The sequence below is a fragment of the Mesoplodon mirus genome (assembly GCF_964341445.2).
Source record: "Mesoplodon mirus genome assembly, chromosome: 18".
NCBI lineage: Eukaryota > Metazoa > Chordata > Mammalia > Artiodactyla > Ziphiidae > Mesoplodon > Mesoplodon mirus.
In genome coordinates, this window is record NC_138994.1 from 58289376 (window position 1) to 58306625 (window position 17250).

General features: G+C 50.4%; 2 protein-coding genes across 3 annotated transcripts in view; one reads left to right on the top strand and one right to left on the bottom strand.

Annotated features, from left to right (window-relative positions):
- Positions 1–16204, top strand: part of UNC45B (unc-45 myosin chaperone B) — a 30538-nt gene extending 14334 nt beyond the window's left edge. Inside the window, exons 10-20 of the mRNA XM_082602971.1 lie at positions 2964–3264; positions 4184–4278; positions 4425–4566; positions 5293–5433; positions 6951–7078; positions 8003–8069; positions 9148–9261; positions 9618–9733; positions 10553–10670; positions 12829–12984; positions 15413–16204. Coding sequence (XP_082459097.1) covers positions 2964–3264; positions 4184–4278; positions 4425–4566; positions 5293–5433; positions 6951–7078; positions 8003–8069; positions 9148–9261; positions 9618–9733; positions 10553–10670; positions 12829–12984; positions 15413–15673 — 1639 coding nt within the window. The 3' untranslated portion in view covers positions 15674–16204. The remainder of the gene's footprint in view (positions 1–2963; positions 3265–4183; positions 4279–4424; positions 4567–5292; positions 5434–6950; positions 7079–8002; positions 8070–9147; positions 9262–9617; positions 9734–10552; positions 10671–12828; positions 12985–15412) is intronic.
- Positions 1–17250, bottom strand: part of NLE1 (notchless homolog 1) — a 61547-nt gene that overhangs the window by 26872 nt on the left and 17425 nt on the right. The window lies entirely within an intron of this gene.

Here is a 17250-nt window from a genome sequence, read left to right on the forward strand (position 1 = left end):
GGGGGAAAGGAAAAGTTTGCTTTATTTTGGAGGCTGGGAACCTGGGGGTGGGAGGAGGGCAGACGCGGGTCCAAAGGCTGACTCCCCCCACAGCCCCACCAGACAATCAGGGGGCAAGAGCTTTCATAGGCAGAGGGAGGGGGCTACAGGCAGAAACAGCACAGTCAGCTCTGACAGTCACCTTGAACTTGGTCATGCAGTGGTCGGATCAGTGTCATCTTGATTGTTTTAGGTACAGTTAGTCTTTACTTCCAGGGTCAGTTTGTTCCCATTTCTTTGAGGCCAGTTCTCAGAACTGTGGCAGCTTATGTCACGGCTACAGCCTGGTCATCGTGTAGTTAACTTCTTCCACCTGGTGGAGGTTTCAGTCTCTCTATAAGACAGCTCACAGGATACGGCTCAGAATATTATCTATAGCCCCTGAGGGGAACTAAAGGCCCTGGACTTCGCTTAATGACTATTTTTATTTGGTCTCCTTTGACTGCTTTCCTCTGTTTCTGTCTTTTCTCACTTCTCTGATTAAACTTGTTTGGCTAAAGGTTTTCCACAGACGAAAGGCAGGCGGAGGACATGGTGGGGGAAGGACCATAGGGTCCTAATCCGTTTCCGACGGGCTTTGTATTAGTCATTGATGGCTGTGTAACACATTACCCCCAAATTTAGCAGCTTAAAACAAGAAGTATCATGTGTTATCTCACAATAGGACAGCAGTTTGGCCGAGAGTCGGCTGGGTAGTTCTGGCTTTGGGGCTTACAAATGACAGTCACACGCTGGCCTGGGCTGCCGTCATCCAAAGGCTGGACTGGGGTGGAAGATCTGCTTCCAAGATGGCATGCTCAAGTGGCTGGCACGTTGGTGCTGGCTCTTGGTGGGAGGCCATGGTTCCTCCCCATGTGGATCTCTCCTCATGGTAGCTGGCTTTCCCCCTCCTTAAAAGGTGAGTCTTGGGAGGGTGAAGACCCTGCCTTCACTCTGCTTTCCTTTCTCTATTCCACGGGTTGGCAAACTTTTCCTGTAAAGGGCCAGAGAGTAAGTTTAGGTTTTGTGGGACACGTAGGTCTCTATCACAATTTTTTTTTTTAAACCTTTAAAATGTAAAAACTGTTCTCAGCTTCCTGGATTTGGGTCCCAGCGAAGTTGGCTCCATCCTATAGCTTCTCCTGATCCCGACTTTGTGTCACTTAAAGATCCTCAGGGCTTCTCCGTCTTTTTTGACCTCAGCTTCAGCGTCCCGGTAACTATCTCCCAGTCAGTCCCTGTTTGAACGAGGCCCCCTCCTGGTCAGCCTGTACATGCTGCCTCTGAGGTCACCTGACACTGAGTGGGTAGGGTCACCGCCTTCAACAAATGGTGCCTGAGGCTGCCACTCCCCTCCCCTCCCAGGGAGGTGCTTCATCAGGGGCCAGGGGCTGGGTGGAGGTTCAGGCACCAGCTGGCATAAGGAACCAGTTTAAAGGGCAGACCCCAACTAATTACGCAAGGCTGGTTCCCCAGCACCGAGTGGGAAGAAGATGAGGCACGGGACACGGATTGTCAGAGCTGAAGGGGCGCCCAGAGCTCCCAAGCCTTATCCCTCTCCCCTAGAGGGCCTTGCCCAGTTACCCAGCCAGAGGCAGATGTGGGACCAGAGCCCAGGTCTCTGACTCTTGTTCCATGCTCTCTTCTTTTTTTTTTTTTTATAATTTTTTCCTTAGCTTTTTTTTTGGTGGGGGGGGCTGCGTTGGGTTTTCGTTGCTGCACGTGGGCTTTCTCTAGTTGCGGCGAGCGGTGTGCGGGCTTCTCATTGTGGTGGCTTCTCTTGTTGCGGAGCATGGGCTCTAGGCACGCGGGCTTCAGTAGTTGGGCTCTAGGCACGCGGGCTTCAGCAGTTGTGGCACGCAGGCTCAGTAGCTGTGGCTCGCGGGCTCTAGAGCACAGGCTCAGCAGCTGTGATGCACAGGTTTAGTTGCTCTGCGGCATGTGGGATCTTCCCGGACCAGGGCTCGAACCCCTGTCTTCTGCACTGGCAGGCGGACTCTTAACTACTGCGCCACCAGGGAAGCCCTGCTCTCTTCTTTCGTTTATACACATCTGCATTTGCACTGTGCACATCCGCCCCGATTCCCCACATCAAATCAACCTGGGCAGATCACGGAAGGATCAGAAGGTGTGTCACCTCTGATGTCCTCATACAGAGGTCCTTCCGTAGAGTAGATCATAGTAGATTTTGAAAGGAAGGCAGAAACTTCTGGCTCTTCTAGTCTACCCCTCACCCCCGACTCGTTAGGGGAAGGGACTGGACCAGACAGGGGATTGACTGGCTCAGGCTACATCGTGACTCAGCTACGTGGCAGAGTCAGGTCGTGCGGCAGGCATCATGGTAGCCCTATTGTGCTGTGGTGGCTGCTGTCCTGTCCCACCAGACACCCCAGCTTCTGGGAAGCCTGTTGGCTGACAGCTCTCACCTGTCACCTCTCTTTGGGTACTTGCCTTGGCTGAGGACAGCTGTTCACCCTTCTCAGGGCAGCCAGCATCCAATGACTTGCCCCTCACCCCAACTTGGAACAACTTTGAAGGGTGTGTCGGCTCTGGAACTCTTTGCAAGCTGAGGCTTTGTCATGACCGCATCTCAGTCCAGTGCCTCCCTCCATCCAGGCCTGATTTCTTCCCTTTCCCAACAGGTGTTGATCCCAAGAGCTCTCCCGAATAAACTTCCTGAGTGTCAGTCCCCATCTGAGTGTGCTTCTTGAGGAACACATCTATTACTTCATTTATCCCCATCGTAACTCTGAGAAGTAGTACTGCTATCCTCAGTTTCCAGATCAAGAAGCTGAGGCTCAGAGAGGTTCAGTGAATTGCCCCAGCTTACACAGCTCATGCGTGGTGGATCTAGGATGAAAAAACAGATCTGTCTGTCCCCAAATCTCACACTCCTCCCATTCCCCTTGGCCAGTTCTCTTGACCACGCTGGCCCTCTGTTTTAGGGGCAAGTTTGACCCCCAGGACATGGACAAGAATGTGATTGCCATCCAGACGGTGTCAGGGATCCTGCAGGGCCCCTTTGACCTGGGCAATCAGCTGCTGGGACTGAAAGGAGTGATGGAGATGATGGTGGCTCTGTGTGGCTCAGAGCGTGAGACAGACCAGCTGGTGGCCGTGGAGGCCCTCATCCATGCCTCCACCAAGCTCAGCCGCGCCACATTCATCATCACCAACGGCGTGTCACTGCTCAAAGAGATCTACAAGACCACCAAAAACGAGAAGATCAAGATCCGCACGCTGGTGGTGAGTGCGCTGGGTACCAGACACTGTGCCGGGCATCAGGGACACCAGAATGAATGAGACGTGGTCCCTGTCCTTGAGGAGACCACGCCCTAAGCACCCAGATCCACCCACAGGCCCCTGCAGAAAGGGGTGATAAGCAGGAGGCTGTGAGAACGTGGATTCAGGATGGGGGACCCCGCCATGTAACCCTAACAATGATCTCCTCGATGCTTTTGAACGACGCAAACACTGATGAGCTTTTGTCCACCAAGTAGTTTCAGTGCAAACTCCAAAAACTCAGTTTGTTTCCTTAATCGGTTTCTATATAGCACAGTTAAACCTCGTGCATTGTTCCCATTTTCATTTTATAGAAGTAACTTCCTTTTTCTTGACAGCAATTACAGTGAAGATTTGAGTCACTGATCTGTTTGTGGGTTTTTTTTTGGTTCACATCAATTAAAAAAAAAACTAATTTTAGCTTCTGCCATTGTGAGTTTTCTCTTAGGGAAGACATTTTTTTTCCTAGCAAGAGTCCAAATTTTCCTGGGTAAAAATCTGCGCAGCTTAATCTGACCCCCAACAAAAATATGATTTCACAGCCAGTTTTTGTGCCATAAGTTTTATCGTTGTGGTTACAGATATGGTTAGTATTATCCTGTGATTTTTCAAAATGAGAGACACAAAACATCTACGTGGGCAAAATGGTGGGGGAAAAGGGTAAGTTGAAAACCTCCAGCTTTGTGGGCATCTACCCTAACCTGGAAGCCTCAGGGAAGGCATCTCAGAAAGATGACACCTGCCCTGAGTTCTGTAGGATGCAGAGAGGTTTATCCAGGCAAAGAAAAGGGGCAAAGTGTTCCAGCCACAGGGACCCATGTGAGCAAGGCCTCGTCCCCAGGCCTTGGTGTCTCTGATCCTACACATCTCCCCTCCTCCCCAGGGACTCTGTAAACTTGGCTCTGCGGGCGGCACAGACTATGGTCTCAGGCAGTTTGCAGAAGGGTCGACAGAGAAGCTGGCCAAACAGTGCCGCAAGTAAGGGGGTCCTATTTCCCCAAGCCCACCATCTCCTCTCAGGGATGTGCCCTAGTGGATGTCAGGTCCTAAAAAGCCGCCCACCTGCTGCCCTGAATTGTTTCACTCTTGCCCCAGTCCCAGCACCCTTGCCTCCCCTCCCCCAGGTGGCTGTGCAACACATCCACAGACACCCGGACCCGGCGATGGGCAGTGGAGGGCCTGGCCTACCTCACGCTGGACGCCGACGTGAAGGATGACTTTGTTCAGGACATCCCTGCCCTGCAGGCCATGTTGGAGCTGGCCAAGGCAAGTGTGGCCCTGGCCTCTGGCCTCAGGATCTGCTGGATTCAGGCTCACGGGGCTGTCCGCTGAGCGTGGGAAATTAGACTCCCCTGTCCTCATCCTGACTCTATCCCCTACTCTTCCTGTAAACCTGGGGTGGTCACTTCCCTCTGTCTGGCCCTCATCTTTCCTGACTGTAAAATGGGCTCACAACTCTTCATGCCTTCCAAGCAGTGGGAGGATGAATAAGATGAGGGTAGTTTTTTCCTGAGACCCCCCTCCCCACCCCCAGGGAGTTGAGGTTTTTGAGGGACCGAGGGGCAGTACCTGGCCTCTTCTGGGCCCCTCCCTCCTTCCCAGATGCCCTTCCTCCTCTGCTGGGCCACCTCCCCCTGCGCCCCGCCTCCCCCTGCTCTTTGCCGCCACTAAAGGGTGGAAGTGTGGGAGGGAGTTTCCACCAAAGGGTGTCCAGCTCCCACCCTATCCCAGTCTGATAGAAAGCCTATGGGACTGGGCTTTTGAAAGGGGCACAAAGCAAAGAGCGCACTGAGAGGACCCCCGTTGGTGCTCTGGGGCGCTGCTGAGCAGAGCAGAGCCTGTGTGCGGAGAGCCGGTTCCTCTCCCTCGGGGCCACGCCAGCCACGCTCCTCCCAAACCAGCCTGCCTGTGAGGGAGCCTCTGGGAGGCAGTGGTTTGTTCTCAGGTTTCCTTGCTGCCTGTCCCCTCCTATCCCCCACCTCCTGCCTCCAGACCCCTGACAAGACTATCCTGTACTCGGTGGCCACCACCCTGGTGAACTGTACCAACAGCTACGACGTCAATGAGGTCATCCCTGAGCTGGTGCAGCTGGCCAAGTTCTCCAAGCAGCACGTGCCCGAGGAGCACCCCAAGGTGGGGAAGGGGATGGCCGGGAGGGGAGCTATACCACCGGATCGCCAGAGAGGTGGGAAGGACAGTTAATGATGGTCAGGCGCCGTGCCGGTGTATCTGGGAGGATTTGGTGGAAGAGGCAGAGAAATTGAAGAGGATCATGGTCAGTTTCTCCCACTAGGTGGCACTTGTGTTTTTTCTTAGAGTTAATGTTCTGTGGAGGGGGAGGAGGAATCGAAGATTTATAGTCGAAGAAACCAAATGGAGCCAGGATGAACGTTTTCTAATTTATATTGATTTCATGGACATCTGACAGTTAGTTGTATTTCATGTTTTCCACATTTATACAAATTTTATTTTCTGGGATATCTGGATTTGGGGATATGGGTGCTAAGTACGAATAATGAGAAGTGGAGGGACGGGGGATCGGGGCAGCCCAGGTGTCACAAATCCCCTTGGGACCCTCCCCACAATGATGCCCTGCACGCAACGGCATACTTTGTATGTGGTTTGTATATGAATATATATGCATTGTATTTCCAGCCAATAAAACATTTAGATTTTTTAAAAAATGACCAAAGTAATAAAACCATGTTGCAAAACAAACACAAATGTGACAGGAGAGAAAAGAAAATAGCTACTTGCAATTACATCAACTCCCTATTGTCATTTTGGTGTGTTATATCACCTACCAGAGGTTCTTTATTTCTGTGCGTTTTTTAAAAAATAGTTATAATCAGTCACTATTGTCTATTTGGTGTGTTATATCACCTACCAGAGGCTCTTTATTTCTGTGCGTTTTTTAAAAAATAGTTATAATCAGTCACTATTGTCTATTTGGTGTGTTATATCACCTACCAGAGGCTCTTTATTTCTGTGCGTTTTTTAAAAAATAGTTATAATCAGGGGACCTCCCTGGTGGTCCAGTGGCTAAGACTCTGTGCTCCCAGTGCAGGGGACCCGGGTCTGACCCCTGGTCTGGGAACTAGATCCCACATGTTGCAACTAAGAGTTCGCATGCCGAAACTAGAGATCCTACGTGGCTCAACTAAGACCCAGCGCAGCCAAATAAATAAATAAATAAATAAATAAAAAAGAAAAAATAATAAAAATAGTTATAATCAGAATGTAGTTATTATTTTGTACCCAACTTTGGGAAAATACTTTAGATGTTTTCCATACTGCTATGTAGTTCTCTGAATCATTTTTTAAAGCTGCATAGGATTTCACGCAGGCAAGGGTGTATAGCATGTTCTGCCGCCATGAAGTTCTAATGTGGCTTATAGAGATTGACTCTTCCCAGCCACCCTGAGGATTATCTGTAGAGACTATTCAACCCTGGGGCTGACCCAATCCACTGTTAGGTCAGCTTTATCTGCTCTCTCTCCCCTCCCACCCGTTTACCCACCCTGCCCCCATGTATAGCCTAATGGAAAGCCAGCCTTCTGCAAGAAAGTAACATTTAGGTCATCTAGGGTTTAGGATGATCTTCCTTCTCTTTCGGGATTGATTTCCTTGCCATCTTTTCATATCCCCAGGACAAGAAGGACTTTGTGGACATGCGGGTGAAGCGGCTTCTGAAGGCCGGCGTCATCTCAGCGCTGGCCTGCATGGTGAAAGCAGACAATGCCATCCTCACTGACCAGACCAAAGAGTTGCTGGCCAGGTGCGGCTGCAGCAGTTCAGGGATGGGGTCTGAGGGGCCGGGAGGCAGGAGGCTGGGTGGGGAGATAGAGATGGCGGGGGTGGGGAGTAAATGAGGGAATGAGCCATTAGGGGCCTGAAGAGGAGGCTGATGGGGATCAACACTGAAAAGTGACATGGCAGGCAGGTCACCACAGGGGCAACTTTGCATTGGGAGGAAAGAGGTCACTGTCCATTCTGGTGACCTGGTTCCCAGGCCCTGAAATGCCAAAGATGAAAGGCACAGTTTCTGTGCAGCCTGACGGGAGGCACACAGGCTCACAGTTACCACACGACACGGCAGGTGCCATGATGGGGGACATACAGAGGGCTGGCTGGAGCACGAGCAGTTGCACCCAACTGGCCAGACTGGAGGGTAGGCGGGTAGGCAGCTAGGCAGCTAGAAAGGCCTCCTGGAGGATGTAACAACTCAGGGGAACCCTGAAGAAAAAAAAAGGAGCCACTCAAATGCAGCAGAAGGAAGGGTTCCAGGCAGAGGCAACAGCGTATGCAAAGACCCTGAGGATGGAGGGAGAATGAGTGACTGAGGACGGGGTTCTCCAGGGATATGTCTGGAGCATGGAGTGCACAGGAGAGAGTGGTGCTAGATACGACCAGAGAGGACGGCAAGGGCCAGAACATGGTGGTCCTGGGGTGCTTCCAGTTTCTCCTGGGTGGTGGGCAGCAGGGAGCCATTTGGTATCTCCCTAAACAGGGATGGGGCCGCTGTTTGCAGCTACATCTGGCCTCACTTCCTCCCCAGCCACTTATGTCCATGGCAGTATCTTCCCAAGGTTAGTTCTGGGGCACGTGCTCACTGGTAGCACTTCCCAGAGTTTCACTGGGCCTGCTGATGCCTGGGAAGGGTGTGCTCATGCACTGAATGTCCTTTATCCTTGCTCTCCAGGGTATTCCTGGCACTGTGTGACAACCCAAAGGACCGAGGTACCATTGTGGCTCAAGGTGGTGGCAAGGTACATTGGGTGGGCTAAGGGTTCCTTGCCATCCTAGAAGGTGCTTCACTGGGGAGAAGCAACTTGTGTGTGTGTGTATGTCTGTGTGTGTGTGTGTGTGTATATGTGTCTCTGTGTGTCTCTGTATGTGTAATTGTGTGTCTCTGTGTCTGTCTCTTCATTTGTGTATGTGTGTGTATGTGTGTGTGTGTGTGTCTGTGTGTGTATATGTGTCTCTGTGTGTGTCTCTGTGTGTATGTGTAATTGTGTGTCTCTGTCTGTCTCTTCATTTGTGTATGTGTGTGTATGTCTGTGTCTGTGTGTGTATATGTGTCTCTGTGTGTGTCTCTGTGTGTCTCTGTGTGTGTCTCTGTGTCTGTCTCTTCATTTGTGTGTGTGTGTGTGTGTGTGTGCACGTTCTTTGCCTGGCCCAAGAATAATGCACCCCCTGCCCCAACCCGACCTCTGGAATACAGTCATTAAGGTATCTATGCTGTCAGTGCCTAAGTCTATGAAGTGTCATGGGATTTACTGTGGGATCCCATTTATCCTCCTTGTTACTGGAAGGAACCCTGGTGCAGATAGAGACCGTGGGCTTTGCTATAGAAGGCTTGTCATCGAGTCCTTGCTTGTCCCCTTTTTAGCTGCGCAACTTCGGGCAAATTACTTAATCTCCCTGAGCCACAGTTTCTTCATCTGTAAAACAAGGGACAACATCACACACTCACTTTGCAGAATGCCACAAGGATTAGAGAAAATACACTTAAGTTTTGGCTCATAGGAGGTGCTCGGTGAATGGCCGCTATTATGATTAGGTTTGACTTAGTCAGAAAGTAAAAAACGATTTATTTTTCCAAAAGCCACATGAACGTATGGGTGGGTGGGGAAGAGGGTGGGCGAAGATCTCCGTGTGTGCTGGGAACCAAGGGGACTGAATCCGTGATGAAGAATTTAACTGTTTTCCATGATGCTCAAGAGTTGACTCTATTACAGAGTCTTCCTGAACTTCTGATGGAACAGACAGCAGTTGGAGAGGGACGCTGGGGAGAGAGGCCTCTGTATATTTGTGACCGAGGAGTGACTGTGCCCTTTCTTGCAGGCCCTGATTCCCCTGGCTTTGGAGGGCACAGACGTGGGCAAGGTGAAGGCAGCCCATGCTCTAGCGAAGATCGCTGCAGTCTCCAATCCGGACATCGCCTTCCCTGGGGAGCGGGTGGGTGATGGGGGCGGTAGGGTGGTAGTGATGGGAGGAGTCTGCTCCCAGGGGCCTTTCCCCTGCCACCCTACCCCTGGCCTGGGAGGGGGCGTGGTGCTATCACAAAGAGGGCCATGAACTGGAGGTGTGTGGATCCCAGGCCTGGCTCTACCTCTGACGAATAAGGCCGTCCCCTTGGAAACTGTTATCTCATCTGCGAAGTAAAGGAAATAATCCCGCCCCTCAGGATCATTGTGAAGGTTGAATCAGACAATGGGTGGGCATGTGCATTGGAAATTCTAGAGCTGGGCGCCTGTGAATGACTTGGGGGACATGGTCTCCACCTGACCACTCCTTGACGCCTCCCCCCACAGGTGTACGAGGTAGTGCGGCCCCTCGTGAGTCTCCTCAACACACAGAGGGATGGGCTCCAGAACTATGAGGCTCTCCTAGGCCTCACCAACCTGTCTGAGCGGAGTGACAAACTCCGGTGAGTGGCGCGTACAGGGAGCAGGGGTGGAGAGAGGTGTCCCATGACGTGTCGGTGGAAATGTCACAGGTACCGTGTGTGCTCTTCCCTGAGGACAGGCTCGAAGGCAGTGGGTAGAAACGACCGTGGGAGGGATTTGAGCTAGCACTTGGAAAGACCACAGTGAACGTGCAAAGCCAAAGGAGACTGGAAAGGCATTTCCTTCTCAAGTAGTAGAAAAGATATCAGGTGGATGGGTCGCGATAAAGTGTCCCCATCCACCCTCGGAAGCAGGGGGATGGTGGGATTGGGTTGAAAGTCTTTTGACTGCCAGTGGCAGAAAACTCAACTCCAATTAATTGGTTTAAGCATAAAGGGAATTTAATGACTCAGGTCATTAATGACTCATCTGGGATACACCAGATTCAGGTGCGGCTTGATGCAGGGGTTACAAAGCTGTCCTAGATCCTACACCCCTCCACCTCTTCTGTCTGTACTGTCTTCATTTTCAGACAGGCTCTTCCCCTCTCTCATGATCACATGAGGGTTGCTCCAGACTCCACATCTTCTTGGCTTCATCTCCAGCAGGAGAGAGAAAGACATTCCCCAGCAATAGTACAAGAGAATCTCCAGCTGGGTGACATGTTCATCTCAGACCCTGTTGCTATGGCCAGGATGCTGTGCTACGTCACTGGACGCCCCTCCTGGAGCTGGGGGTGGGATTACTGCCATCTAAACCATGCTGGCTGAGGATGTGGAATGGCCCTTGGGTGGCCAAAGCCCCAAATGCTCATTAGAGAGGACTCAGCAGCCTCTCTTCTTCCACCCCTCACACCCTAGGCAGAAGATCTTTAAGGAGAAGGCCTTGCCAGATATTGAGAACTACATGTTTGAGAACCACGACCAGCTGCGGCAGGCAGCCACAGAGTGCATGTGCAACATGGTGGTGAACAAGGAGGTGAGGGGGCTCAGGATGGGAGTGATCAAGGCATGCAGAGTCGGGCCACAGGTCAGGGCCTGGCGCTAGACTGGGGGCTGTTACAGTGGTATTAAGGCAACATTTTGTCAAAGAACCCAGGAATCCCTCAATCTTTCCTAGATGACAGCTTCCCTCCCTATAGGGACCCCGAGAGGAATACAATGCACAAAGGAGACAAAGGAGAGTACACAAAGTAATATCATCCCTAGCTGCGGCTTTGACCCCAAAGCTTGGGCTGCATGGTGTAGAAGTCCCATTTCCCCAGGTTATTTACTAAATAATCTCATAGCAAAAAATATATGAGGCCAGGGCCTCTCAGAGGTCAAGAGAGGCTAGACCACTTGCATCTGTTGAAGCTCCACATATATAAAAAAATGAAGAAATGCAAAAACAGTTACAAACGATTTTAGAATATGTTAAATGTTAACATTTAATGAACGATCGCTGTTTCCACAGAAACTGCAATGCACTATAACTGTGTTCATCACAGAATAATTATAGGATTTGTAAAAATAAAATGAATTCAGAACACGTCAATGGCTTCATGGTCTGGTACTGGGATAAATTATCACCATATGATGAATGAATGTCTCCTCCTTTCCATCCTGGCAGACCACTGCTGTGCCTGTAGGTAGAACCTCATCAGAGGTAACAACAGGGGTGAAATCTGAGGCCCTTTGTTAACGTGACAACCAGGGCTAGTGGCCGAGTGTGAGACCCACTCTGTTGCCCCTCAGTTCTTAACTCAAGTCTTGGATGTTCTCACTGTTATAGGAGGAAAACCTGATCCATGAAAGCCTTTTAAAGTCAAAAGAAATAAAGCGACCACAGTCCACCAGGGAGCTGGCCTGAGGCTGGGCTGGGGGCCTGGCAGCCACGTGGGAGAAGAGAGTGTATCCAAAGACAGTGGAGGGGACAGTGATGGGATGGGGAGCAGCAGCGGCAACAACCCGAATCAAAATGAACAGTGGTCCCAACAGGACAGAAGTTGATTTCTCGCTCACATCATTTGTTGCTCACATTGGGATCAGGTGGCTCGCTTCCAAGCAATGACTTAGGGAGGCAGGCATCTTCAATCATCAATAACTATACCCTCCTCCAACTCCAAAAAAAGAACTGTCTCTCCCTCTGCCACCTTGAGAGTGGTTTCCATTCAGATGGGGAATGGGGAGACAGACCACAGGAGAGACCCCTGTAGCGCTCCACCATGGTGGCCTGGAAGTGACACACATTCCATCCATTCATGTTCTGTAATGAGAATGAGGTCATGGCCATATGTGGTGCAAGAGATGGGGAATGCAGTCCTTTTGGGGCAGCTGCTTTCCAGTCACACCTGTGCCCCACGAAGGGACTGTGCTGACTATCACTATACTCTTACCTCTGAGGACCACTGCTCCAGCTTCAGGGAGTTGTAGGTAGAGGTTTATAACCTGGGCAGCTGTGACCTTTGACCCCTCTTGGCGTTCCCCTTCTAGGACACCTCACCCAACAAAATGCCCTTAAATTTAACCAACCAGATTTTACTATAGAGCAGAGGGGTGCGGGGGGGTGGGGGTGGTCAGTGTGCTTTCAGACATGTCAGGGCCCTGGGCCCCGGGAGGCTCTCCTCCTGGCTTTTGGGTGCTTGGGACACCTCATCCCTCACCTGGTGAATGGTACAGCAGCTCTTGAGTACCATGTAAACTACCCAACTGTCTGCTGCTCTTGCCAAGCTTCTGTGCCTTCAGGGACTGCCAAGTCATTTAATGGCAGGCCCTGAAGGCCCATCTGTTGTGGGAGAAACAGTCCAGGCTTCCCCAAAGTGAAGTGAAACATGGCTCTTCAGGCAACATCGACCCTTCAGGAGTCTGTGCCTGCCCTTTCCCCAGGGGCGGAGAGCTGAATGCAAACAGGGGCAACAGCGAATGCTCTGCAAGGAACCCCTTACTCTCTTTAACCTTTCAGCTGGAGGAGTCTGTAGTACTGTCATTTAGCTAGTCAGAGAGGACTTCCTGGAGGAGGAGGTGTCATGGTGAGATGCTCAAAGAAAAGCTCTGAGGGATCTTGGGTCAGACGATATGGCTCCAGATGCATCTTTCCCTCTCCAGGCTGGGCAGACGGGGGCATTTTTCTCTGAGCCTGTACCCACCTCCTCTAGGTACAGGAGAGGTTCCTGGCTGATGGGAATGACCGGCTGAAGCTGGTGGTGCTGCTCTGTGGGGAGGATGACGACAAGCTGCAGAATGCGGCCGCGGGGGCCCTGGCCATGCTGACGGCAGCACATAAGAAACTGTGCTTCAAGATGACTCAAGTGGTGAGAGTGGGCCCTAGGGACTCCGGGGAGTCCCCCCACCCCCAGACCGCACTGCCCTGTGTGATCCTCTGGGGGGAGGCCAGCCCCTGTATCTGTTCCTACCACCTAAAGAGAGGAGAGTCTATATGATTCGACCCCTTACGCTCATTATTTGGACTCCCTAAGTGTGCTAACTCACTTTGGTGGTGCTCAGAAGTCATTACTTAAGAATAACGACAATCATAACGGTACTAGCTATTGCTGTGGAGCCCCTGAGCTCCCCAGCAATGGATGCGGCTGGGTTACCATCCGCAGTTTGACGAAGGGGCAGCAGACTCTCTTAAGTTCACGTGATGACCAGACCCTTCGTGGGACTGGGGCCATCTCAGCAGGCGTAATGAGAGTGATACTGACAGAGCCGCAAACAAGGGGATGCAAAATGAAATTTTCCTTATTTCACCCAACTGAACTTAGTTTGTGGGCATCAGATTCACTGATGGTGAAAACTGTAAACATCTCAATTCAAATATATTAAAGCAAGTCTGCTTTACAGGCAGGCTCTTTTAGATAGCCAGCTTAAGGCAGGGGTGTGTGTGTGTGTGTGCATGTGGGCGTGCGTGCGTGTGTGCGCGCTGTCCTGGCACCAGGGGAGGGGTCTCTCTCCTAGATGTAGCTCACCCTGCTTGGTCCCTGGCCTTCAGCACTTTCCCTAAGGCAAGTTTTTCAAAATTGTCACGTGTGTAAGAGTCACACGGAGGGCTGGTTAAAACACTTTCCCCAGATATTCTGACTGAGTAGATTGGAGGTGGGGTGCTTCCGGCCTGGGGACCACAGGCTGCTGTCCTAGAGCAGCTTCTGCTGAAGTTACTGGTCACACATTTCTGTCACCAGGCCCCGCAGGGTGCTCTGTGACTCCTCCACTTACTGTGCTCCAAGCGCTGCTCTAAGTGCTTGCACCTATTATGCCATTCCATCCTCCCAACGACCCTGTGCAGTGGGCATGATTATTATTATCCTCACTTACCGATGGTGAAACCGAGCTCAGAAAAGTAACAGCCCAACACCACATAGCCAGTTAGATAGGAGGGGACTGGGATCCTGCAGGATTGCAACCCATTCCTGGCCACTTCTTCCATCTTCCCAAGGGGCTCAGAAATCCTGGCTGCATTCCTGTCCCAGGGAGTGATAGGCACTAGACCCATGATCAATTACGCATCAGCATAAAATCTTTCCCTGAACCCGACCACAGCCAGCTGAACTTTCCTTTCCTTTCCTTGTGGTAGGATACAGTGCAGAGTTTACAAAAGTCTGCTGAGAAGCTCAGAAGCAATAATTTGCCTTTTCTTCCTCTCTGTATCTGTCTCCCCATCTGACAGTGGTGTATGTAGAAAGGTATCTCTGCTAACTAGTGGAGGGTAATAGGCCTGAGGCAGCAAAGGGGAAATTGTCAGATTAGTGCCTAACATCATCATTCCTGTCCAGTGCTACTTGATGGGCTCTGACTATGCTCTGGCCATCATGCTAAGCTCTTTTCATGTGTCATATCATTAGATCACCACAATATTATGAGGGAACGTAACAGATGAGGCTCCTGAGGCTTGGAGAGGTTAAATAATTTAGCTAAGGTCATACAGTTGGTAAGTGGCTGAGTTGGGACCTGAACACTTGTCTGACTCCAAAACCCATACTGATAACTATTCTATTCTGTGTCTGTTGAATGTTGTGTCAAGCCTCCTGGTTCTATTCTCAGCTCCGTTTCTGTCTCCTGGGGGTGATCAGAGTGGTCTAGAGTCCTGTCTCCTCCGTGTACAGTAGCTGGGCTGCTTCACAACTGGGAATGGAGGAGAGAGATGGAGGAGTGGTGGAGGAGAGGATACACTCCAGACGCCAGTGTTAATTCCAGTTGAAGTCAGGGCTGGTGGAGTGCATGCCCAGGGCGTGTCTCTAAGGGCACCTGGGTTAGCAGAAGCAGGCGTCGTGCATGCGTCCAGGGTTAGAATCCTCCTTTCTGAACACCCTCCATTCCCATTCCACTCAGGCATGCAGTGGGCCTGTCCCTTTGCTTCTCAAGATGCTTAAAAATTAAATGGATGTGTGGATGTTTATTCTTTACTATTTCCAGATGTGTGACCATAGCGAAGTTACTTCCTCTCCCTGAACCCCAATTCCTCCACTTATAAAATGAAAAGGATTGGATTATTTCAAGCTCCTTCTAGTTCTTCAATCCCTGCCCTGGTCCTGGTAAGGAGATGGGCATCACCCAGCTAGTCCCAAGGGGCTCAAGTGGGCATATGCCCAGTCCCATACAGATAACCAGACGTATGCTTGCCCTTTCAGAGCTCAGGATCTGGGCCTGGCCAAGGCCTTCTGTTTATCTTGTCCAAAATCTCCTTTCTCCGTCCCCCCACTGATTCCTCCAATCCTTCCTTATTCACTTCTCCACTTTCAGACGACTCAGTGGTTGGAGATCCTACAGCGGCTTTGCTTGCATGACCGGCTGTCAGTTCAACACCGGGGCCTGGTCATTGCCTACAACCTGCTGGCGGCTGATGCTGAGCTGGCCAAGAAGCTGGTGGAGAGTGAGTTGCTGGAGATCCTGACTGTGGTGGGCAAACAAGAGCCGGACGAGAAGAGGGCAGCAGTGGTTCAGACAGCTCGGGAATGTCTCATCAAATGCATGGATTATGGCTTCATTAAACCAGTGTCTTAGACAGGGCCCAGACGGATGCTGGGGCTGCTCCTGTTCCGTGCAGAGTTCTGAGCTAAGAACTCCTGGGGTGTCTGTTCAGCTAGGGATCATAGCAAAGACAATGAAGTCTCCATATAAAAGAAGGACTTGATTGTCCCCCGAGTTGTGAATCTCCCCCTTTGCTCTAGGAAAGTTTGCATGTTTCATTAGCTCTCTTGTTCCTTACATCTGTCATGTTCCCAAAATTCCTAGAATAATTTTCATCTGTGATTAGGAAGACAGGTTGGATAATTCTCTCTGTACCCATTCCAAAGGCCAGGATAATGGGCTGAAGTTCTTTATATTTTGGAAAATGAATTGTGTGGTAAAGTAGGAACTAACAGGTGTGTGAATATAAACGTTAGTGTTGGTGTACCTGGATGCTGATCTGTGCTGGTTTTTATATCCTCTCTCCCATGCTGTTTGAATAAGGCTGCCTAGAACTGCATGTTTCAGCTGTAGTGCCCTGTCCCAGGCCCATGTCCATTCCCGTCACTCAACTATGATGGAAGTACAGTTTATGTTCAAGAGTATGACATGATTTTTGCAATTTGCTTGGGCAAATCTTCTAAGCAAGATGTATGTGATGAATATAAATAAGATCGACTCATAGTACTTTAAGCAAAAAAAAGAAAAAGAAAATTCATTGGTTCATATATCTTGTCAATGCAGGGAAAGGTCTGACATCGTTAGAACGAGGGCTCAAATGCTGTCATCAATATTCTTTTCTGTGTGAGGGCTTTTATTTCTCTGTCATCCCCCGTGTCATATCTTGGTTTTAATTTCCTCTGGGTTGGGCTTAATTTCTGGCAAGCTCTTTTCATGTGGTGGGAAAGATAGTGCCCAGAAGCTCCAGACTTCCAAGTTTGTTTGTTTTTTTGCCCATGGTTTGTGGGATCTTAGTTCCCCAACCAGGGATCGAACCCTGGCCCTCAGCAGTGAAAGTAAGGTGTCCTAACCACTGGACCACCAGGGAATTCCCACATAGTTGTTATAGCTCATAATCACAGAAGAGAAGAGAGAGGACCATTCTTAATAACCCATCAAAATTCCCAGAGATAACTCTGATATGTGTAGCCTGTATCACATTTCCATATATCACATTAACAGCACGAAGAAGAAAAATAATATGATTATTTCAATAGATGCAGGGAAAACATTTGATAAAATTAAACAACTCATGATAAAAAATTCCAGTAAACTAAAATTAGGAGACTTCATTAGTCTGATAAAGATTATCTACATAAAGGCTACAGCCTAAATGATATTTAATGATCCCCCTGAGATTAAGAATGAGACACGGGACGTCCCTGATGGCACAGTGGTTAAGAATCCTCCTGCCAACGCAGGGGATACAGGTTCAATCCCTGGTCCGGGAAGATCCCACATACCATGGAGCAACTAAGCCCGTGCGCTACAACTACTGAGCCTGTGCTCTAGAGCCCGCGAGCCACTACTACTGAGCCTGTGCGCCACAACTACTGAAGCCCACGCACCTAGAGCCCATGCTCTGCAACAAGAGAAGCCACCACAATGAGAAGCCCGTGCACTGCAACGAA